Source organism: Passer montanus, unplaced genomic scaffold (assembly GCF_014805655.1).
Source record: "Passer montanus isolate IOZ18808 unplaced genomic scaffold, ASM1480565v1 scaffold55, whole genome shotgun sequence".
Classification (NCBI taxonomy): Eukaryota; Metazoa; Chordata; class Aves; order Passeriformes; family Passeridae; genus Passer; species Passer montanus.
This window is the reverse complement of record NW_024370485.1, coordinates 4,481,476-4,506,361: the sequence shown is the minus strand read 5'-3', so window position 1 is coordinate 4,506,361 and position 24,886 is coordinate 4,481,476. Positions and strand designations below refer to the sequence as shown.

Here is a 24,886-nt window from a genome sequence, read left to right as displayed (position 1 = left end):
CCTTTGAGGGTAAGTGATTTCTCTTACCTCTATCTCTAGTAATATATGTAGGTCTCAAAGTTGCTTTTTGTTTCTGGAAGAAATTCCATTACTGGAAGCAACACATATTTGCCTGGACTTACCAAGATCCCAGCACCTGTCCCTCTGGAGCTTTTTGGTCACATACTGATCTGAGGCAAGCATTTTCAGGTTTTAAGAACTCTGGGAGCTCTCTAGGCACTGCAGCATACAGGGAGAGGAACAGCTAAGCTTAGGCCATTTAGGGCCCAAAGCAGAGCCTCTTTTCCAAGGGAACCTTCCATTATCTTGTCAGAGAACACAGCACACCTGAATCTTCTTTTGCAGCACAGCCAGAGGAGTGGCACAGCAAATCTAGAGTTCTTTAGCTGCCCAGTTCATGGAAGTGCTCCCTACACATACCATGTCTCAGGAAAGCCTGGGAGAGGCAGATGATCAAAAAGTGGTGTTACATCTCTTAGCATCATTATCAGAAATAGGAACATTCTTTTTCAGTATTATGTAAATGTTTAAAAAGAACATTAGAGAAGAGCCACATTTTTAATTATTTCAAAAGAAACCAACCAAATGTAATAATCTTCATTCCATAAATAATATTAGCAGCAAACCTCCCATCATTCTAGGTGGTAAAAGGTCTACAGCACAAGAAGTAACATATACTGTAAACACTGCCTGATCGTCTGTAAGCCCCTTCCTTACTCAATCCATACAGTCTTATCTCTTCACCTGCTTCCATGGGCTGTCAACTAGAGGGAGAAGAGGGTTCTCCAAAAACCAATGGTTGATTTTCTGTAGTGGGATACTTTGTATGGAAGTGCTGATTTCACTGGCCTTTTTTTTAACCAAAAGGTTTTAAGAAGGAAACCTGAGCACTGAGAAGTCTTTGCCTTATGCCAAACCACATCCTTCAGTTAAAAAGTTCCACCACCATTTTTTCCTTGTTTCTCTTCATGTCACACCTTGGGCAGTTAAGGACAGTTGGCTTACAGGTCACTGCAACCCCTCAGTTACATTTCTGGCTCATGGCTCTTTGCTCGAAGGGCTATGTGAGGTGTGTCATGTGTCCTGGAACTGGATGGATTAATCTGAGTGATTTGGAGAAGTATGCACAGCGTGTGTGGAAGAAATCTTGCCTCACATTTCCTTCTTAGCAACTCTTCGCTTGTACGTGCATGATCCAGTCTTGTTCAGTGTTCTGGCTACAGATTATAGTAAGTGGTGGTAGTGTGGAGACAAAAACAGAAGGAAAATTCCTCACCTGACATACACTGGTGACTGGGGAAACAAGGAAGAGGGTTTTTTTTTCCTTCCCTACTTATAATATCCAAGAAAGTTTCCCTCTCCTTCATTTGTGTCCAGCGAGAACATCACCTGTTGAATAGACTCCATTGTTAATCCTACAGTCTTCAGTCCTCATAGAGTCTATTAATTCCTCCTCTGAATCCTCCTCCTCTTCCTCCTCTGGGGCTGACAGACTGGATGTGGGGCCTTTACATATTTTTAAGTGTCGAGTGAGGTGATATTTGGTTAGATAAGCCTTGGAGCATTTTTCACAGACATAGTCCCTCTTTCCTTCATGTGAATTGAGATGCTTCTTCAGGTGATTAGTCCTCAGAAACAGCTTGTCACACTTGGGGCACTTGATCTGCCTTTCTCTGCAAGACACAAAAAAGTGAGTTTGTTCCTGCCACAAGACAGCTGGTATTAAAATGTTGATTAAGGTCCGTGTTCTAGCAAGGACAGAGATATTGCCCTTGATAAAAAGGTCCATTTCCTTCCCACCCTGCATGAAGGTGAGTGGGGAGGAGGCAGGGAAGAAGTAAGGAAACAAGGCTCCTGCTTGTTAACAACCCTCAGCCTGTAAATGCAGAGGAGCTTACCAGACTGCAACACATTCTGTAATGACACTGCAAAATACCTCCCAGCAGTAGTGCTCCTGGCTCATGCTGTAGGAACAAGCAGCAAAGCGAGTCTGTGTTTCTGTCTGCCTCTCTCTCACTCATTGGCTGTACTACACTGGCTCCTAGACAGCATGACAGAAGCAGCAATGGATTCCAAGTGAGTACAAAAAACAGATGCTGAAAATGAAATAAGCAAAGGGACTAGCTTTGAGCAAGCAGCTTTTAAGGAGGATCTTGGGTTGGGAGTAAATGCACAGGATGGAGAGATTCTCAGAGCAAAAGGCCTGGCCTGGCAGGGGGCTGTGGGTAGGAATTTGCCTACAGGAGGAGCAGGAGAGCAAGCACTTGAGTGAGACCTGCAGGGGGGAAAGGGCTGGGAATGGCTGCAGCACACCCCTACAGCAAACAGGTGGAGTTCACTAACAGGGTACTCGGTGACAATAGCACTGAGCAGTTTGTCTTTTTTGGTCACGATGGGATGTGGAAACAGTTCTCAGCAAATAATGAAATATACATCAAACAACCCCCTTTCTCTTCAAAATGATGAACACTCCAGACTGCCATTTCACAACACAAGGAGCACATTTGGAATTTACTGTGTCATGGAAATATTGCAGACACTTGAACTCCACAACTGCAGCCAGTAGAACAAGGACTTTGTCTAGACTGACTTCTCTGTCATTTCACAGGATGAAACCACCTATGTCCCCCAGGCCAAACTATTTGCAAACTGGAGATTCTGTCTCGTGCTGTTCATCTTCATTATTTCTTGCACTGGCCAGTCCACCAGCTCCTGTGAAGTCACTTACTGTGTGTGAGTGAGGACATGCTGCTTGAGGTCCTGCCTGCGCATGAAGAGCTTCTCGCAGTAATCGCACTTGAGGTTCTTCTCCCCGGTGTGAATGACCATGTGCGACTCCAGGTGCGCCTTCTGCGTGAACGATTTGTCACAGAGGGTGCAGCGATAATTCTTCTGACCTACGAGTACACAAGGACACCCTCACATTGGCACTCCGTGTCCCAAGAAATGCAGTGAGCAAACAAGCCTGACCATTGCTGAAAAATTAAATTTTACTGTGAAGAAAAGCACATTTTTTGTGAACAGGACTTGTTTTCTCCTGCAGTTCTCTCAGACTCAGCATAAAGGCCTACTTGGTTCCAATCTATATTTAGCTATGCAAAAAAACAGACAGCTGACTTCATCATTCCCAAAGCTTTTCATTCCATACTCCATGCCCCCAGTGTCATGATACTGTTTCAAACCAGTGATGCCCTAGTGTGAGGCACCTTGTCTCTCCAGTGCTTGTGGTCAGCCAGCCTTTCTTGTGAGGCAGGGTTTGTGCTTCTTGTTTGTGCCAACCTTTTCTGGATTTCAAAACACCCACAGCAGCTCTGCACATTTTTCCACCAAGAGATTCAGGCAAACACTTAAAAAGACTAGTCTTATCCAATATGAATTCTTCAGTAAAAACAATGGTAGCTTCCTTTGTAACAGTAACCATGGTAACCTTCTAGTTACTGTACATTAGAACATCCCTATCCTCACTGATTTCCCACAGGAATAGTATCTGATGCCTTACTGGAGCCCAACCACATTTGATGCACTGCATTGCCTTTGTCTGCAAAAACAACTTCTCTTATCTAACAAACACAGGTACAAACATCACTGGCCCTTTGATAACTTCTATGTTTTATCCCATTTTTCAACTTATCAGTACTTCTATTATTCTTTGCCAGAAATAGTTTAAAACCCCAGCATGTTACTGAGTTCAGACTAAATTTGAATACCACTTGAATCCCACCCCACTGAGTATTCTGTGGTTGTGCATACAACATTAATATTTCATCAGTCCATTAAAATGCCTGGCTATTGAGCCTACAGCTTCTTATGCTTGACTTGAGAGTACTTCACTGCCAGTTTTATTTCTTTTCTAGCTTTGTAATTAGAATTTTGTGATTTCCCAATAAGGAATAGTGGAAAAACAAAAAGAGGCAAAAATACCCACACCGTCTACTGGCCTGTGACTTGACCTTCACCCTCTCCCCTGTCCTCACAGCAGGCAAAGCCCTCACCTGTGTGGATCTTGAGGTGTGTCCGTAAGTTGCTTGGATCGCTGAAAGCTTTGCTACAGAAATCGCACTTGTGCGGCTTCATGCCCATGTGCCCCATGAAGTGCACGTGCAGCTTGGAAGGGGAGATGAAAGCCTGGGGGCACATGGAGCACTTCCACTTCCTCTCCTTGCCGTGGCCTGGCCCGTGGTTGCTGCTGTGCCCCTGACTGGGGAGGTGGTTGTGAATATGGCTGCTCAAATGGGCCTTGAAGTCCGCATAGGAAGCGCATTCCTTCCCACAGTGGCAGATGTGCACATCTGGATGCTCAGGGACACCTTTGGGCACAAAAACATCACTTGTAACGAGGCACAGTAAAGCATAACAGAGCTTGAAGAAGGACCCCTTTAACATTCAGTCTGGTAGCGAAAAGCCAGGTGCAGAGATTTTCACCTTTGTTCTTTTCAGCTTCAGTGTTGCTTTCCAGCTGTTTCAGGTAGGTCATTTTAAATGTTTTGAGGGGCCAAACTTTGGAACAGCTCACCCAAATCTAAATTATCACAATCCAAGCTGGGGGAGGATAGGAACATCTTCAGCTCCAAAACTCCCTTAGCCCTGAATGAACTGAACTAATACTATTTTTCTTCCAAAAAACAAAATCTTAAAAATCTTTTACTCCTGATCAGTGGAATTAAGTAGGGAAATGTTACTTTTAAATTACGGTGAAATGTTAAAGGAAACTATGACATGCAGCAATGGGAACTGAGAAGGAACACAATGCAGTCCCAAGTCACAGAGCCCAGAGATGGCACTGAAAGAGAATTCAAGCTGGATACTCCCTGAAAAGCCAACAAGAAAGAGCTCTTACTTACCAAGCTGTCGTGCATAGTCCCGACTGTAATAGAAGAGAAGCTCGTGTTCAGGGGGGATGTCCCGAGAGGTGCAGAAGTAAATTTTTCCATCATGAGGATAAGCTACCAGATTCTGCTCTTCCCGGTTCCTACAGCAATAACAACAGTCAAGAAAAAAAGCCCTTCAGAAGTAATGGGAGAGGAGAGGAGAGGAGAGGAGAGGAGAGGAGAGGAGAATGGAAAAGAAAAAAGGAAGGGAAAAGGGAAAAGGAGCGATTCCTATAAAAAGGCAATAGGAACATCAGCACTTGTCAGCATATTATAAAAACTTGTCTGTCTGTCACTTCTGTCCTTCTTTATTAAAGGAAAGAAAAACTAGACCTTGAGAGCCCATCTCCTCCACCAAATGATGTGTTTCTCAACACTTCTGAGAAAATTATTAATAGACATTTGAGTGGGCTGAAAGAAGTGAGTTTATTATCTCCTAAGAAACTACAAAAACCTATATATTTTTCATACACATAGATTCATTTGCATAGATATATCCCTTAAGAAACAGAGAATGCATGATGAAAAAAATACCAGTCATGCCTTGAAGCAAAATTATCTTTAAAAAGTCCTCTTGAGGACCAGTTCCAAGATGTGGTCATTCATCTTTTGAAGTAGTATCTTGCATATGTTTGTCCACCGTATCTGAAACCAGCAAAAGGTCTGCCCCACTGCAGTGGGAGATTAAACATTACAGTGCTTGACTCCTGCATATGGGAACAATGAAATGAACTGCAGGAGAAACCTACTTTGTGTCACAGAGAAATAAGAAAGGTTCAGCCTTCTCAGTGGACCATGGATGGAGCAATACTTAGGCCAGCCTGGATAGTTTTCATCAGAGACTGAAAGGGACAGGTCTCACAAACTGTAGGGGCTCGGAACGTGGCCAAAAGAACTCAGAGACACTTGGTAAATAAAGTATAAAAATCAAAAGGACAATCAAGGTCAACTTAAGTTGAATGAAGGTCAACCTTCATTCTCCAGTACAGCTTTCTACAAGCCTGCAGCTCACACTCAAAGCTCCTTAGCACAGTCCAGGTGGCTCTCACCTGGCTTTGCGTACGAACATCATCCAGTTGCATTCATTTTCATCAGTTGTGACAACACAGAACTCCAGGACACCGTTGTGATAGATCTACCAGGAAAGACAAATGTAACCTTAGGACAAAACATGGCAATAAATTAAGTAAAACCCAGCCTCTTTCTTTAAGAGAGGATATGTTTACCTAGAACAAGCCAGGAAGTCTCCATTGCCACTGCCAACACCACAGCCCTGTTTTCACTCCTTACTTTCCTCTTCACACAGGCACCTTGACCTCTGCTACCCAGGAGGCCAGAAAACCTGTTTATCAGCATCTTGCTCACCTTTACCTTCCAGCAGAAAGGCATTTGGCTACATTTCTTACAAAGTCTTGTGAAATAACAAAATCTGGGCAAACAGTACATGTTTTATTTATATAGGTCAGATTTACTTTCTGAAAATGAAATGATGGGGAAAGAAAGCTTTAAATTTGCTTTCCTAAAACAAACCATTCATCACCTGGGGGAGCTTTCAATGAACAGAGACATAAACAAACAACTGCTGCCTAGTAATTCATGCACAATCTCTGCGGCAACTCCACACAAACACTGAAACCACATACAGCCCTTTAAAACAGAAGACATTAAAGAAGCTTTTTGTGCTTCAGCACTGACTACCAGCATACTGCAAGGTATAAGCTCTGCTGTGCTGATACTAAGAATTAAACTATTAAACTGCATTACTTTTGACTTTTGGCAAAGATGATAATGTTAATGTAGCTGTTATGTGGTAGCTTTCACCAGAAAAAGGCATGCTGTGCAGGCAGGCTCTGTGCCCTGTAACACCACTGACCTTCCAGATGTGACTGGCTGCTTTGTCTGTCCAGTCAGCCACCTCCAGAGAATGGCTCTGCTGCCCGATCAAAGGTCCGAAACAAGTCCTCACAGGAATGGTTTCTCGTGTCCACACACCTATCATTAGAAGACCAAAATCTGAATAAATAATTATTTAAATAACTAATCATGCCTAATAAAGAAGTGGGAGGTTTATGAGATAATGCTCCAGAGGTAGTATCTATGCATAAGATCATCAAAGCATCTACTTCACATGTGAAACACACCTAGGGCAGAAACAAGAGCCAGCACCACCACATGACACTAATGGGAGCCGCTTTGGTGTCATCACAAGTATTTATTTGGTCAAAAGCAAATAATTTACTTTTCCATAAGCTATAAAACTAATATCCTAGCCACTTGTACCAATTAAAGTTCTCATGGCACTTTCTGCAGAAGCAGAAAATACTAGTTTCAGTAACTACATTTTGCCTACCTAATCCCCAGGAATTTCCAGAACTGTTGCTGGGCATTGTTAAGCAGCTTCTGCATTTCTCCCCAGAGGCAGCTGTATTTCTGTCATGGGCAGAGGGATTCCTGCATGTATATTATTTATTATTAAACATTTATATATATATATAAATATATATATATAGGTCTACATGAATACACTGAATAGCTCTTAGGAATAAACTGGAAACTAGTGCAGCTTGAAAAGAACAGATGTCATCTACTCTCAACAAGCAGCAACACTAAGCAAGCCAATAATCACATTCTTCTCTAGCCTTCAGATCCTTAGGGTACTGCACTGTACTCTTCGATTTCCAGGTGACAGTGACGTGAAATACAGTAACAAGGTCCACATCCAATGACAAGGTCACAGTCTACATGCCAAATGTAAATGAAGGGGGGGTGGGAAAAACAGAAGCACTTGTGATCAATACTCCAATGAGAGCACCCAGAAGACAGCAAAGCTCATGAACAAGTAAACAGAATTCTCCTTTATGACTTCTAATTGTCAGCTTCCCCCAAACTGCAATTGCTGTATTGTTTTCTTATCAAAGCAGTGCCTGGGCTGTTTAGCATGATAAAAAAACACCATAGCTTGCTTGACCTTAAGCAGTGCCACACTCTGTGGCAGCAGCCCTACGGTAACCAGACCACAAGGAGCTCGTGGATAATATAAGTCAGGGTGATTACAGAAGAGGGAAGCATCTCTCTCTCGTGGTGTTCCTTTCCCACATTAATCTCCCTACGGTTTTGGATTTCAGCAGTGAGTGTACTTTAAAGTGCTGCAGGGAAGTGCACAGTAATGCGATCCTTACCCGCTTCAGCTCCCATGAGAGACTGGCGGAGGAGCAGCTGCTTCGGGAGGGACAGCCTGGCTCGGCTCTCGATCGGGCTGTCGGGGACAAAGGTGACAGGCCCATGGTCCGGGCAGTCCGATGGATACGCCTTGTCACACAGCGTGCACCCTGCACAGACAGGAGGGGACAGCAGGCATTAAAAACATACAACAGCTCCTACAGCGCAATCAGCTCCCTACAATGTGCTTCAGCTCAGCTCCTGCCAAAGGCTGCTTCTGTCACCTTCAACTTGTCCACTTACCAGCTTTTACTCAGAAGAATATGGACCATGTTCTTACAGTCAGGTGGGCACTGACACACATGTCAGTTTCTATCCAATTCAGATAAAATGTGAGGATCTCTACCTACTTTCCTGATGGCAAATTGATGACCTGGACTCCAGATTATCCCTACAGGGGAATCTAGCAATGGGACACAGCCCATTCTTCATCAAAGCTACTGCAAATTGAATGATAGCCGCCCCAGAGCTGGTGGTGGAAGAGCCAATTTCACTCTGATTACAAGTGAAATGAACTCTACTGGCAGAAAAAATCGAAGATAAACAAAATCAAACATATTCCAACTGGTTATATTTTTTTAATTAAGCAGAAACACTTCTTGCATGTAGAACCTCAAGGATATCCATGCAAATGAACCAGTAAGGACGTCCTTCTAAAATTTTCCGAACATGAACCACAAATCCCCTAACCTCCATTTAAATTCAGACAATGTGTAAATCACAGCAGCAAAAACCTGACCTCACTGCTGCTTTTGAAGGTCTCACTGCAGCAAACTCATGCAGGGTGAGTATGCCACTGAATGCAACAAAAACAAATGCCCAAGAAGAATCCGTAGCATCACTTTCCTAATCTGCCATTCAGCAGAAGTACTGTTATAAAAGAAACCAGTGAAAGTCTTCAGTCTAATAAACCTGAGGGAAAGTACAGCATAAAATGCTCTCTATAGCATTACAATTTCATCTAGACAAATGATGTCATTTTAATTCTCTGTGGATGGAGCAACCAACAGCTACTCAGCAACCACTCTCCGGATAAATAATTATTCTTCTGAAGAAGAAAGATATTCAGGTAATTAATTGGGATGCCCAGAAAGACCTTCTTTGGCCTCTTGATGACCCAGCTCCAGTATAAAAGACCTATCACAGAAGTAGCCTTCAGCAGGCCCAAACAGCAGCTCCATCCTAACATGTTTTAGAATATTTTCCAGATATTTCCTTGATATACCAAGCTACCAGAATTTGACCTCATATAAAATACAGTCTGAGCAACTACACATGAACAGATAGGAAAGTAGTCCAAAAATTATTAGGTAGAGCCTATGTAAGCATTATTTCATGTGCACAGGTGACATATAGGAGTAAAGCAGCAACAACAGCGAGACCTGAGTAATGAGAACCACGTGTGGAACAGCTGCTTTTAAGCATTGCCTGGCACACACCCACTATGGATCTATGGACTTGCTCCAAGGAGAGGCAGAGGAAGAGAAGATCTAGGCGTGGGACTTTTCCACTTGGAGAAGTTCAACCATTCATACATTTTTAAGATGTTGGAAAACAAAAAATCTCACATTCCATAGAAAGATAAATATACTTTCCATTACTGTCCTTGCCAAATCATCAAAAAAAAAAAAAAGAAAATCAGTAATTATTTCTCTGATTTGGATCCCCAGAACTTCAACAAAGATGAGTAAAAAAACCACTTCTTAAAAGTGTTTGCAAACATTCAGGACTGTAGCAAAGGCACACTTTTTATTTACTGCTTAGGAACAGTAAAAAGTTTTCTGAAAAAGGCCCTGACTCCCGCCATCTGAGTGAGGAAAAACCACTAAGGGGATCTAAAACAACTCCTTGTCCTTGCTGTCACCTGTCTGGACACAGATTCCTATTAATTCAGGTGAAGTTTAAAAACATCAACAAAAAGTTAAAATTTAAACCTTTCCAAGTCAAGAATCTGTTTTGCAAATCACATGCAAGCACAAGGCATGCAACAGCCATTTTAATGTCCTACCAAAAGGGAGCATCGTCTGGAAAACAGCTTAGGACTATGCTAACTATAACAACAGAAAGCTGGCACATCAAATCTCACTTTTAAGAGAATAAGAAAAGTTATTTCAACGCAAGCATGTTGGATATCACAGTACTTGGATCATTATTTGTTCAACATGCAACAGATGCTTGTAGGAACCTCTGAATGCATCGACTGCAAAACTCTTCCTCTAGGAGCTGTAAATTCACCATAGTTCTATGCCCACCTGATTTGAAGCTGTATTTTATCCCACAGAATGAAATCTTAACAAATTAATCCAAATGTCTGACTGACTAGACTTTAGGTACTTTACACTAAACTGTACCTCTCCCCTTCCTAACCAAGGCACTGTATCTTCCAATTTCTTAAAATACCTTCTGCAGGCAAAGCAAGCCATTAGGTTCTGGCAGTTGTAGGGCCAGACTGGATGAAGAGCAAAACTCAGCAATGCTACCACAGACAATAAAAATGGATATAAAAGCTGGCCTTATGTTTCAGTGGCAGGAAGCCAGACATCCTGCAGGTGAAAGTGTAAATCTCTCTCCCAGCAAATGAGAACTTCTCAGTTCTCAAAGACCACTCCTTGAACAATAACAGGACTGACAATACAATACCGAGTGCTCCTCTCTTCCTGTGACATCCACTAAGCTCTGGACTAAAGTCCTTTGATGAGACTAATTAAAAATATTATAAATTTGCTTCCTTCTGCTCTTTTTTTCCTATTTAGAACAACACTTTCATGATGATTGCTCATGGTTTAATGTAAGTTTTACAAAATCATGTAACGTCATACTCAACAATTACACCCATTTGATGAAAAGTATGGCCTGTTGTGTTTGTTGTGTATTTTTAATGGAGCAAGAAGAGTCACTTGTGATGTGACTTTATAAAAACAGAAGTCTCATCAGAAAGGATAACAAGCATATCCACTGAATCAAGAGCTTCACCAAGATTCAGCTTCCAACCTCACGGCAACATGAAAATGATACAAAGAGAATTATGCTAAAACATCCTACTACATCTCCTACTACTTCCAGCTACTGTTGTTTCAGAACAGTTAATCTGGCACTGCAAATGTTTCAAATTTTGGACTTGTTAAATAACCATAAATCTGTAAGACTAGCAACCAGAGTTCAGCCACACCAGGCAATAGCTATATGACAAACCCTACCCCAGAAAAGCAGGAAATGTCCACTCACATATGGTAAACAAAGTTGCCATGTTCTCTTTGTTGGAATTAGAGTCTTCCATTTGTAGAGATGATGGTACAAAGGCAAGATTGTCTGCAGACACATCGACATGGCTTGGCCCCATGGCTACTTCCTGACTTATGGAAGACACTGCCACGGGCTCCAGGCTGAGGCCCACTTCATGCAAGGCTACTGAGTCCAGGGAAGCGAGGTTGTGTGAGGTAGGGAGCGCCACACTCACGGAGTTGGTGCTCATGGCCACAGTATGAATGGGGTCATTTAGTGTGCTGTCCGATATCCCTGTCACCCGCCCGGCAATGTGGTCAGGCTCCATGACAACAGGGAGTTCCAAAGTGCTACCGTGAATGGGAATGACACCGCCGTGCCCCACAGCGTCTGATGGCAAGTTACTCCCCACTGTGTCCACGGCTAAAGGTTCGTGGCTCCGGGAGCCATTCGGGATCTGCGTGTGATCCCCGGCTACATCATCCATTGTAAGCTCCTCTGCCATCCCATCTGTAGAGATGGGGCTGGTTACCCTGGAAACGCTTTCCATGGTGATTGTAGTATCCAGTGCTACCTCGTGGCTGTCACTAGGATGCAGATTTTGAGGACCGTGTGTGTTCACCGTGCGGGAGTCCATGGAGACAATCCCTGGTTCCAGCCCCACGGTCCCACTGGGCTGGTAGGGATCCAGGGCTGAGGGATTGCTGGAGACTGACAATGCTGGATTGCTGTCAACATTTATAGTGTTGGGATGGATGTACTGAGGTGGTGGTCTGTCAGCCAAGTAAGATAAGATACCTGATAGAAAGAGAGGGAGAAAAAGAAGAGAGTGAGATTAGATCAGTTTTTAAATCTTGAACAAAAATCTGTTGAAGGATAGACACTGAAATCCTTGAAGACATGTTCTCTACACTATTTCCAATTAAAATCCACTAATTCTAAAACATGGCTCACAAACACATGCCAGTCTAGCCCTCTTGTCAAAGTACCACTTGACAACTAATTCAGAGTTTCCACCCAATAGAACAAGTCTCCAGTTATTTCTCAAACTCTGAACACCCAAGATAATGGCAGAATTCCACCTAGGCTGCTCAGTACAAAGATCGAATGAGAAAGAGGTTCTTCACATTTTAGGCTTAATTTTTTATTCCCAAAAAATAGCTCACAAGGATGAAGGAGTGCTAGTGGAACCTATAATTTGGTAATTCCTGGTTCATCTTTGCTAGAAACAGAAACAATTCTCCAGGCCACATAATTTTTGCTGAGGTATTCAAGTTTTAACAATGACGGCTTCCTTCCTCTAAGACCAAGTGGCATAACTGTCCATCTCAGAGGTCATCAACTGCAGCTCTGAAGGACAAACACAAGCTCTCTCTCAGATTTCATGAGTCATGTGCTCTCTTTTCTAACATGAATGCATGTTGTTTCTCCTAAAACATAGTTTGGTTGAATTTAAATCAGAAACACCACCATCTCTTCTGGTAGTTCTGGGAAGGTTCTCAACATCAAACAACCTTGAAACTTAAGATAGGAAGAAACACTGAACTGTGTTTACATACTAAAAACAAACAAACAAAAATCTTCCAAAAAATGCAACAGCACATTCAAGTAAACATTATTTCCAGCAGAGACAGGCAGATTTTGCAGATTCTGAAAGATCTGACTCAGCATATTTCTTTTTAGCCTTCAAGTCCATGAGCCACTCGTTCCATAAGAGTTTTCCATTCAAACATGTTTGTTATTACAAGGATGCCAACACAGATACTCTTTCTGCAGCACAACAAGCCAAGAAATGAACAGCTTAATCAGCTGCATCAAATATTCCTGCATGCAATGCTCCCTTGTGGCTTGAACACAGAGGATCCTTGATGACAGCAAGATGACTGACAGAAGAACTGTATAAAACATCACAGGAAGATTATTCCAGCTCAGAAAATGGCAAATACCTTTGGTCCTAGTGCACAGTTTCCTTCTCTACTCTTTGGCCACTGAACAGGCAGACATGCAGTGCAGTAGGAAAGGTTACTCCTAAGCAGCTGGGAAGTTCAGCCATCAGTCAACAGGCAGCTGTGCAAGACCTAGGCCACTAGCTTATTCCTAACCCAGGCTGAACCAACAACACTCAGAGAGTCACCTTGAAGAAGTTTAACTATCTGTCTGTTCCACCCTGTCAATCTTAGCTACCAAATAAAACCAGGACTGCATTTAAAGTTTCAATGTCTGTGTTTTCATATACTAACATGTAAAATTCTACATTTATACTCCAAAGCGTGTGTGAGAAAGGAATCAAGACAGAAGTCAGTGTGTTAGGCCTTTGGAAATCAACCTTGAAGAAAAATGAAGAAAAAATGTGCCATGGGTTGAATGGGTGGGAAAGTGCCCAACGCCACAGCTGATGTCTTGCCCTCTTTGAGCTTTGAACTACTGTAACCTCCCATTATGCACATATTCAATATTGCTTCAGACTACAGGAGAAGAAAAACAGAAGCAACTTCCATGCTACAAGCCATTGAAGACAGAAACCAGGCATGCTTTGTTTTCTATTAATCCTAAAATCAAAGCAGGAAGAGCAATCAAAGGTCAGGTTTAAATAGAAAATGCCCTGCAATTCTTTTCATACACAAATATAGCAACAGATATCTGAAAATAAAGGTGTGTAAATGGCACAACAGTCTCCAGACAAACTCAGGGAAACAATAGCTCTGTCAAACTGTCAGTCATGCCTGCTTTAGGACAAAAACAGACAGCTCTTAAAACAGTTTCTCTTACTGTTCCCATGCATCAGCACCAGAGCACTTACCAGGTAGAATGTGTCTGAAATAGCTGCTCTCCAGGTGAGGGTATGGTGGTGGAGGTAGGGTGTAGTTTCTCTCTGGTATACCACACATCACTCCTCGATCCCCAATACCCATTGGGAGCATCAGAGACAGAGCAGAGGGCAAGGAACTCAAGGAGGGGCCCAGGTTTGGAATTGCAACAGGCAGGCCTGCAAGAGAAAATGCCCATTTAAATTCAACAGAACTCCCTGAGCTGATGAACACATGAGCTAACAAAGAGATTACTAATTCCCCAGGAGCTCTTGCCCTACGGAAATATAGCATGGCACGGTCCAAGTAAGGTGCCAGGCATCAAAGAAAAGATCCATTATCACAGAAGTGAGAGGCATGCCTGAATATGGCTTTTTTTTGGTACATTTTATAGGGCTTGCTTCTATTTGACAATTGTAATGGACTTCTATCTGTGCAGGCCCTTGGAAAGAAGAGCTATGAAAACAGTTTTGCTATACAAGTGATTTTTCACCTGAGAGAAATTAGACATAGATAAAGAGAGATTTTCAGCTACAGCCCTAGTTTCAATGGATTATGACACTACTCACCCACAGTGCAAATCACCGCATTAAAACCAAACAAGGCTCCCACCAAAGCATAAGCCTGACAAGCACTTGTGCCTTTTGCTTTGCCCACATAAGCAACAATTTATGGTTTCCCCCGCCTTTTTTTGGTACATTTTATAGGGCTTGCTTCTATTTGACAATTGTAATGGACTTCTATCTGTGCAGGCCCTTGGAAAGAAGAGCTATGAAAACAGTTTTGCTATACAAGTGATTTTTCACCTGAGAGAGATTAGACATAGATAAAGAGAGCCCTAATTTCAATGGATTATGACACTACTCACCCACAGTGCAAATCACCGCATTAAAACCAAACAAGGCTCCCACCAAAGCATAAGCCTGACAAGCACTTGTGCCTTTTGCTTTGCCCACATAAGCAACAATTTATGGTTTCCCCCGCCCCAGCTCTGCACCATTTCAGCACCTACAGTATGACCTGCTGTCAGAGCAGGCACTGCTGCCCAGTCAGGACCATTGCTGTGGCAGCAGAACACAGAGCAGGAGCTGCAATACCCCGCTGTGGGACCCTCCCCCATTACCTGGTGCTGGTATGGCGTTGTGAGTGGGTGATGCTGCCAAGCCCAAGTGACCTCCTGAGACTGGCAGGGCATTGCTCACAGAGGAGGAAGTCAGCTGGTCCATCCCTACAGGACTCAAGTTAATTTCATTCATTCTGCAGACAAGGAACATAGAGGGGAGCAGGAAAAAGAAACAGAATGCAAAATCATTCCTGATTACTGACTGTACTGCGGGGAGGAAAGGTTGAGCAAACAAACTCAAAATCTGATATTGGCATGTAAAAACTGCCTTAAAAAGCTATGCATAAAACACATCAGCCACTCACATGGTCACCACATCATGATCAATACATAGTGATCACATTAGATAGCAATAATCAGGAAAAAAAAACAGTTCAGAAGGACAAATCAGACCACGGCTTCTTCCTTGCCATCCAGAAAACAAAGTCTTACTCTTAGCAATAAAAGCCATTGTGATTAAACTATTGTGAAAACAGATCCATTTACAAGTTGAATGTCAAAAATACTCAGACAACAGCACCTGATTTATATTCCATGACTTCTGGACACCACATCCACATTCAAAATCCAAATTGTGCAAGAAAGATCACTTCAAACTGGTAACAGACACACAACCTCTAATTCCCCACCAGTTCAAACCAGTGACAAGAGCTACCACTGCAAAACAGCCATAGCAGCTTTAAAAGACTGCCTCAGTGACATTAGATAGCAATAATCAGGATAAAAAAACAGTTCAGAAGGACAAATCAGACCATGGCTTCTTTCTTGCCATCCAGAAAACAAAGTCTTACTCCTAGTAACAAAAGCCACTGTGATTAAACTATTGTGAAAACTGATCCATTTACAAGATGAATGTCAGAATTACTCAGACAACAGCACCTGATTTATATTCCATGACTTCTGGACACCACATCCACATTCAAAATCCAAATTCTGCAAGAAAGATCACTTCAAACTGGTAACAGACACACAACCTCTAATTCCCCACCAGTTCAAACCAGTGACAAGAGTCACCACTGCAAAACAACTATAGCAGCTTTAAAAGACTGCCTCAGTCTGGTTCTACGTGCTTCCATCACATTAAAAACTGGCACCACGGATTCCATGTTATTTCAGTGATCAGTCGTGCACACCGCTCCAGTGGGCACACACCACATGAGCACCTGCAGGAACCGCCCAACACTCCAAACCTTCAGCCTTGGTAGAAACCATGTCAGCTCGGAGCACGTATGTCCTCTGGGGTCTCAAGCTGCACATGCAGCCCAAACCAGTCCGCAGGGATGGGGTCACCATGAAGACATGGTCTACTCACACTTGTCAAACTCTGCAAGCCGTGCCTGACCCACGCTGTGCCCACACACCAGGTGTGACCAGCAGCTCTCAGGGCAGCCAGAGCAGCGGCCCCCAGAGCAGCCACACGCTCCCGGCTGACCCAGGCCTCCGGCACGGCAGCAGGCCCAAAGGCTGCAGTACTGATGGAGAGCTGCAGCTTGGGCTGCCACACCGGTAAGGAAAGGTACCACTCATTCAGGAGAAGCGCCGAATCCACCAAACTCACGCAAGTTAACAACACAAGGTCTCAGCTCGGAGGGGACCCGTAAGGAACACCGAGCCCACCCGCAGCGGCTCGCAGAGCACCTGCCACCGGCGGGCTGCCTTCCATCCCGGCTCTGCCTTCCGCCCCGGCTCTGCCCACCTTCGGCCCCACGCACTGCCTGCCGCCCCGCCCGCCGCCACGGACGGCTCTGCAGGGACGGGGCCGAGGGCTCCGCCTGCCCGGCGGGGCAGGGCATTTCATCCCCGGCTCAGGCGGCTGCTGAGGATGGCGATGCCCGAGGGAGGGAACCACCACCCTCGCCCCGGAGCCGAGCCTCGGGGCCTGCGGGAGGCGCCGAACGCTTGAGGGATCCCCTCCCCTGCTCGCCCTCTCGGGCGGGTGCGCCCCGCGGTCCCGCCCGCCTCGCCCGGTGCCCCGCGGCGCTCACCTGGGGTGCATGGGGCCCGCCGGCGGAGCGCCCGCAGCCGCATCAGGGCCCTGCGCCCCGGCCCGCCGCCTGGCGGGGGAGGCGGAGGGAGGCGGGGATGGCGAGGGAGGGGGCCGGGGCCGCTTCCGCCGGCGAGTGCCGGAGCCAGGAAGCGGCGGCACCGCCCCGGGCCCGGCCGCTCCCCGCCCGGCCCGCGGCAGCGCCTGGCCCGAAACCCTGCCCAGGCTTCCCGTGCCGCCTCTTCCTCAGGGTGCGGTGCTTACTCCGGTTTTCCACACAGTATTCCCACACAGTATTCCCACACAGTATTCCCAGCTATCTCACTGCTTCCTCATTACACCCTCGTATCTGCTGTCATTAGAGGGCTGCGTTTTTTGTCCTCCGGTGCCATCAGCCCGTACGCGCCCAGCTGCCTCCTGGACATCGTCGTTCAATTACGGCTGATCACATGTGCAATTCTGGCTAAGGTGACACGGCAAAGGAGTCTCTTTGGTGTGTGCAAGCGGTTTTGTAGCTCGCCTGTCGCCTGCGGCACGTGGATAGGCATCATGTACGCTGCCCGGATCAATCGCCGCGTTCCTTCGGTGCCGGGGCGAGCAGCTGTCTCCTGGACCGCCGGGGTGGGATTGGCAATCCGCTCGTGCCTGACGCTCAAGGGATGCCTCGTTAAATGAGCCGTCCCTCGATAGGATGTCTGCACGGGAAGAAAGTCAAAGTCTGTTCTCTTTTGATCTAAAGAACCTAAATGTAGGATCTGTAAGGATCATTCCGTGATCTAAAGAGCCTAAATGCAGAGGTCGTTTTAGTTCAGTACAAACTATTGATTCTTCTGGGGGTGGAAACAGACTCTCCTCCTTTGGCTTTGTCAGAAAGTTGAATGCCTCATATACACTTGTTTTTCAAGCTCTCTCTGTAGCTGAAGGAGAGAAATAGTTTGCTGCAGAGACTGCTTCATCTCCTGAAGTAGGTGTCTGAGATGTGAGAATTCCCTTTGGAGTTGCCTTTCTGTGTCTATGGCCTGAAACTTGCACCTGCATAATGGGTTTAGTCTAAATATCTAACATCTAAAAGAGTACATTTAAGCAAAGTCAAGGTCTCTGTCATTCATGACCAAAAAGAATGACCTTATTTAGTTTACCATATATCCCACAACCTCTCCTCCACCAAGCCAAATAATCCTTACCCTAACCATGACTGACTGATTATCCAAATTGGCCCACAAACATTATTTCAGCAAGCCAAAAAAGAACTCACCAAGTCTTCAGGTTGTTTTGGACTGCTAATCCTGTGATGGGGGCTTTAGGTCTGTTTCAATTTTGTGTGTGTAGTCCCACATATTCATATGTTGGTGCTAATACTTCACATTTTTCTTAGAACCTGCAGTGAAGCCCAAAAGTCTCTCTCTTCACTTTGCATTCCCTAATAGGAGATGACAGGAGACCTTCCATTTTCAGTTTTCATCCTTAAAACTTCACGGTCACACTCAGTACATCTCAGTTCTGTCCTGAAATGCTAGGTTATCCCAAGCCCTCAGCTTGTCTTAATTGCAATTATGACACTGTAATTCTACAACAGAAGTGCCCAGGCACTGAAATATTTGCGATATTTCTATCTAACTATTCTATCTTTCTATTTCTATCTAACTATCTAAGCTGAAAGCAATACTTCGAGCCTGTGAGCCAGATTTGATGTAGTCATACATAAATAAGAGTATTTTTCCTACTGTCAGGCAGGAGTCCTCTGAGATTCCACCTTTTTTTGTAGTCACTTTACTCCCTTGAACTAGTGATATCTTAACTACCAGTTTAAAGCAGAGGTATCAAAGGAAGCCAGTGATAATATGTAGTGTCACTGAATGAGAAGTTAATCTGTGTCTACAGAGATGTATGCTGCATGCCCAACGTATCGTGATAAAACACATTTGGGAACTGTTTCTTCTGCAAGGAAAGATTTTTTTTTTTTATACCAAACACTTTTATTGTATGTGAAGTGTTTTGATAAGACAACTGCACTATGTCTCCTGAAAGCCTGGTTTATTGACATTTATAGCAGTACTTGCTTCATGAGGAACAAATTGCTGAACTATTTTTCAAGTCATCTTCACACTGAATGAGAAGTTAATCTGTGTCTACAGAGATGTATGCTGCATGCCCAACGTATCGTGATAAAACACATTTGGGAACTGTTTCTTCTGCAAGGAAAGATTTATTTTTTTTTTATATACCAAACACTTTTATTATTTGTGAAGTGTTTTGATAAGACAACTGCACTATGTCTCCTGAAAGCCTGGTTTATTGACATTTATAGCCGTCCTTGCTGCATGAGGAACAAATTGCTGAGCTATTTTTCAAGTCGTCTTCAGATCCTGGAGATATACAGAAAGATAAGGGAGACTGAAACCACAGGGGAAAGAAATGGTAGTAAACCTGCTTCAGACCTTCCTGCAGTGTGAGCCAAAGTCCCTTGCTGACCCTGCCCATGTCTCGGTACAATTAGTTCTCTTCTGCTATTGCAAATCTGACCCCGAGTTCTTTCTCACACCGAGCAGAAAAACACTGGAATGAAGATTATGCAAAAAGCCATTTTACCATCAAAAAACCCAAATTTCTCATCACCTTTTTTGGCTTGTCAGCACTTTGCAGGCCAGTATTTTGGTGATAGTCACAGTATGAAGCCTAGGTAGTCTATGAGCAGTTTTCCCTTCTAGGTCTAGGCTTGGAAAGAGATGATCCATGCTTTAGGATAAAACAGGACAAGACAGACAAAAACCTATTCAATCCTTGTATTCCTGAAAAGTTATTACCATAATTCTGTGTGAGCAGTTAATAAGAGAATCTGTTAATTACATATTTTTCTATCTGATAATAAGTTACAGCAGCCTAGACAACCTATGATATGTATAATAGATACTAGAATTTGGCATAATTACAGCACAGTAAAATAAAATAAATGCACAGTATGATGAGAGTTTCAATGTAAGAAATGTACAGTATTGTGAGAGTTTCTTCTTAAATTCCCGGTGTATTTTCTTCTTCCTTCTCAGTAATGTGTTCACAGATAAAAACAGCTAGGACATCTTCTGTTGGGAAGTTAGTGGACTTGCATGTCTTCAGCTGACTTTTGTGTTTCTCCTACAATATTTCTACCAATGACTTTCTTTTCATACATGAAGGGACACAGGGTCAAGGAGGAACTGTTTCTTTGAATAATTCAAAGTAATTCAAACTCACTGTGTAGTGTCAGTAGTGTTATTCATGGTTATGGTTCGTGTGGGAGTGGGAACAGGTTGAGGGTTCTTTTGTACAAAAAATTACATACTTACAGATACTGTGTTAGGATATATGCAATTAAAACAACAACTAAGTTATATCTGGAAGGACAATGACTAAATGTTTTATTTTTAGATATGTCAAGAGTATTTTCTATTTGTTTCTATTGTTAATTTGGTAATTAGGTGCTTATAGTGAAGTATAAGAAAAGGAAGAGAACCTGTTTGAATACCGTAGATGATGGAGTGTATAAGGAATCTCCCAGCATCCCCATTTAGACTTTGCATTTACAAACAAAACAAAACAACAATAAAGCCAAAACCCAAAAACCTAAGCAAAAGCTAAACATACAATATGTGTATAAAGAGCACGAGCTCTGCATTGTAGAGCAGTGAGCACCTGATTTGCAGTCCCTGAAAAGCAAACCAGGCCATCTGCTTTGTATCAGCACGGCAGATACTGCCTTCTGGAGTCAAAGCTTTATCCAGACAAAGGTGTGAAGAGGACTTCATTGGAGAAACAGTGTGAGAAAGAAGATCAAAGGCTTATCTTAAAAGAGGAGTATTATTCATGTAGTCTTAACCTACTGTTAAAATTGAAAAGAATGTGTATTAGCCTTTCCCTTTGCTGGTCCAATCCTGCTACTTTCACTGTGTCTGCATGTGCAAACATGCTGAGACCTTGTGCAGAAGTCAGTACAGGAACGATAAATTGCTTTAATCCTGCTCACACTCTCAACAGGGACCTGCAGTGGGATGTGAGATGTGTTGGCCTTGCTCTGGCTCTCCGCCCAGGTGCAAATCCCTTTCTGAGCAAGTGACATTGGATTGTCAACAAGATACCACATTCATCAAAAGCTTGTGGCATATTTTCTCATTTCTCTTGCACACAAACAAATTCAGACTTCAGAGTCCATTTGATATGAGATCAGCTTCAATAATTCAGGTCAACAATTAACATTTACCTGTAATTTTTCTTTATGTGTTTCTTTAAAGGATTAGCAACATGGATTTTGCTGTCAGAAGAGAAGATGTCTAGCACAGCTGCAATTCTGACTTTCTGGGAAGTGCTGGTGGCCTGCATTTACAGTAAACATAGAAAAGAGGTCTGGTAGCAGGGCACAGTGCATTTGCATGACAGAACTGAAACATAACCCTGCCTTTTGAACATGGCCATTCTGCTGGCAAGGTCACGGAGAGCTGTGAAATGATCTGGGAGCTGAGCCCCCCAAGAGGCTTGCTTCCATTTCCTTACAGGAATACTGCCAGAGAGCAGTGTTTTAAATCTAATGATAACACAGAAAAAATGTCCTTTGCCTGCTTCAGGTGTTTGAAGGTCAACATCCTCTTTGTTTTAAGAAAACTACAAGTCCTGGCCTAGCCTAGTGCTACAGTGAAGGAGCTATTTTCCTTTAAGTATTCATTTCTGAAAACATTTCTGGACAACGGAGTTTAGGGTGCAAGTAATATTGAAAAGTCCATTCTGATCAAATGTTTCCAAAAAAATTTTAAAAGGCAGAAGGACTCTCACTTATTTGATCTGAAATGATCTGTACATAGCATGGGGCATTCCCCAGTAATTTTTGCTCAGACTTTTGGTGCTGATTCTACCCCTGAGGTAAGCCAGAGTCCAGGACTGTTCTCACTCATGTCTGTCTGGAATGGTCTGCCTGTACATTCATTGTTCTTTGAAGATTACCACTGTCTTTTTCAAGCTGCAGAATAGCCCAGCGGAGACACAAAGGGTGACTCGAAAATGCATGCTACTCACATCATTGCTGCTAGTTTCTAACTCAGCAGAGGCATAGATGTGTTTCTCAGAGTGGAGAATGTTATTTCAGTTACTGACACTTCTGAGGCAGTTTTGCATGAAACACTGAACAGGGCGGAAACTTTCACTTTGAGCAAAAAAACAATTTTAATAGAGCCTACATACCTGTACTATTTCATGTCTGTCCCTTCCTACAGCTCTCCCAGAGCAAACATGCAATTCCCCAAAGTGATGATGGCCAAAAAAGGAGATTCAGTTAACTGTGAAAGTGTGTTTTCAACAAAAAACCTGTAACAACGGAGCTCTTGAACAACAACATGGGAAAAAATCAGACTGTCAAGTTGCTGCAGAGGAACATCTTAACAGAGCAGGATATCTCAGAGGAAAGGCACAGAAAAGGACATTAAGACTTTTTACTGCCAAAAGTTCTTGTGTGCTGCAGAGGAACATCTTAACAGAGCAGGATATCTCAGAGAGGCACAGAAAAGGACATTAGGACTTTTTACTGCCAAAAGTTCTTGTATTTTGTTCACCTCTTTGCTTTGGCAAGCTGCAGGCAAACTGGAGAACACAGCACAGACCCGGCAGGGTCAAGAGGGACTTCCAGCTCTCCCATTAAAGCAGTGTGTAAGGTCCATCAGGTAAGCCAATATCTGTGTAAACATGTGGTAATAGCTACACATGGGGCTATCAGGGCATCACCTTTGTGTTTGTTTACCTGAGGCAAGTTCTCATAGGGATGACCAGAACATTCCTACAATGAGCAGAAACACACAAAACCTTGAAAACTGTTTGAAAATGTCAAAACACTCATGTTCAATTTGTGAAACTCACACTTCTTGGAAAAACTTCTCTTAGGGGGAAGAAGGCAGTTTTCCTTTTATGCTTGCACGTAGTACATTCTTGATCTGACAAGACTTGCAACCACAAGAGAGCACTCTTTCCTTTGAAGATGTCTCAGCTTCCCCAGAAAGCTACAGATATGCCATATAAGTTTTGCAAACTGCATGTGAGCTGGTTCAGTTAGACCAGAGCAGCCGAAACAACAAAGCTTGCAGTTGTCTTTTGGATTTCATTGTGAAAAGCCTTTGGGTAGTTTTTAGATGACAGAAGATCCTTGGTTCCTGAAAGTGAGGAGTTCTGCCAAAACTTTGAAGATCCCTGTAAACTTTGCAAATTACCCATCTTTTGGAGACAATTATATCAAACGGTATCATGGATTACAATACATGAGAAGTGTTTAGAGCCTGGAAGATTATTTATGTTTGGCATTAACTCTTATGGTCATAATTTCAAGTGGAGAGAAAAGGAATACACAGGAACCCTCTTATTATCTTTTGAAATATGAAGATCACAGGAAAAGAAGGGTTTAAATTGGGGAGTGATGGTCCTCAAAACCTGTCTGTACATTAACTGGCATCCTACACCTATAAAAGCAGCAAGGCTTTCCAGGCACAGTATGGACCTCATGAGCTGTCAGCTTTGTTTTGAGATCTGAGTTTTTATACACCACAGGAGGAAACTGCAGCTTGTGGGGCAGGGTGCCTATACAAATGTTGGATTGATACATTGGGAGCCAAATTCAGGAACTAACACTCCACTGGTGAGGAAAAAAAGAAGCATGGACAGCACTAAAGATGATGATAAACTACTGAAGAGGATTACATTTCCAGGAGCTGTGTCCCTGGCTAACAGCCACATGCACCCCCACGGGGTACCCCTGAGAGAGCCCTTTGGTGTTCCCTTCCACCTGGACCCATCTTACTGGGAGCAAGCCTACAGTGGGCACACAGGTGGCATCCCCTACATCCCATTTCCTGGCTACGTGGGCATCTATGACTATTCCTTCGAGCCTGCCTTCATTCGGAAGAGGAACGAGAGGGAGAGGCAGCGGGTGCGCTGCGTCAACGAGGGCTACACGCGCCTCCGGCAGCACCTGCCCAAGGAATTTGCTGACAAGCGCCTCAGCAAAGTGGAGACCCTCAGAGCTGCAATAAGCTACATCAAACACCTGCAGAGCTTGCTGGACTGCCATCCCTTAGGCTCTTCCAGTAAGGAAACGCTGTCTGCCAAGGAGAGCCCAGGAACTCCCAGTCCAGCTTCCCCGCGGGAGTGCAACAGCGATGGAGAGTCCAAAACTTCTTCAGCGTCATCCCCCTACAGTGAATTTGAGGAGACAGGCAGCTAGGTCTCTTCTCTGGACACAGAAAGCTTCAAGATTGGCTGAAAAACAATTTCAAGCCCTGGGGAATTTTCTACAGGTGAAAATTAATATCGGGGAAAGGAAAAACAGATAGGGAAGGCAAGAAAAAAGGTATTTTCAATCTGTCAAAGGACTTTAAATGTTTGCTGTATAAAACTTAAAAGTGATTTGTAAACAGATTTCTCCCAGGTTGCTTCAGCTGTGTTACTAAGCTTCCTTTGGACTGTTAAACTGGAGCAACATTTGCATTCTACTTTTCATTCAGTTTTTATTATGTGCTATTTTCTTTTGCCTTTCACTTGAGACAGTAAAACCAGATAAATCCATTTTGGGGAATTCCCCATCCCTTTCTCCTGCTTTGTCCAGTGAGTTTTACTGTCTGTTTTTCCAGACTGCTAACCTGAGATGCACTGCACGGCA

The 24,886-nt window shown here is 43.6% G+C and overlaps 2 protein-coding genes across 3 annotated transcripts; one reads left to right on the top strand and one right to left on the bottom strand.

The window, feature by feature from the left end:
• Positions 1-874: 874 nt before the first annotated feature.
• PRDM4 (PR/SET domain 4) lies at positions 875-17,315 on the bottom strand. Of its 2 annotated transcripts, none has more exons than XM_039725396.1 (11): positions 16,878-17,140; positions 15,240-15,373; positions 14,110-14,295; positions 11,313-12,107; positions 8,048-8,197; positions 6,742-6,860; positions 5,918-6,003; positions 4,842-4,969; positions 3,993-4,307; positions 2,729-2,897; positions 875-1,673 (listed from the first exon to the last, which is right to left on the bottom strand). In XM_039725396.1, exons 1-11 carry the CDS (start codon positions 17,030-17,032, stop codon positions 1,364-1,366), a joined length of 2,547 nt encoding a protein of 848 aa, XP_039581330.1. In that variant the 5' UTR covers positions 17,033-17,140; the 3' UTR covers positions 875-1,363. The 2 variants fall into 2 exon arrangements, with proteins under 2 accessions (XP_039581330.1, XP_039581331.1); XM_039725397.1 differs by lacking the exon at positions 16,878-17,140 and adding an exon at positions 17,225-17,315 and having other exon boundaries at positions 1,364-1,673.
• Positions 17,316-23,884: 6,569 nt separating this feature from the next.
• Positions 23,885-24,451, top strand: ASCL4 (achaete-scute family bHLH transcription factor 4). The gene has a single exon (XM_039725555.1). The coding sequence runs from the start codon at positions 23,885-23,887 to the stop codon at positions 24,449-24,451; it is 567 nt and encodes a 188-aa protein (XP_039581489.1).
• The last annotated feature ends 435 nt before the right edge of the window (positions 24,452-24,886 follow it).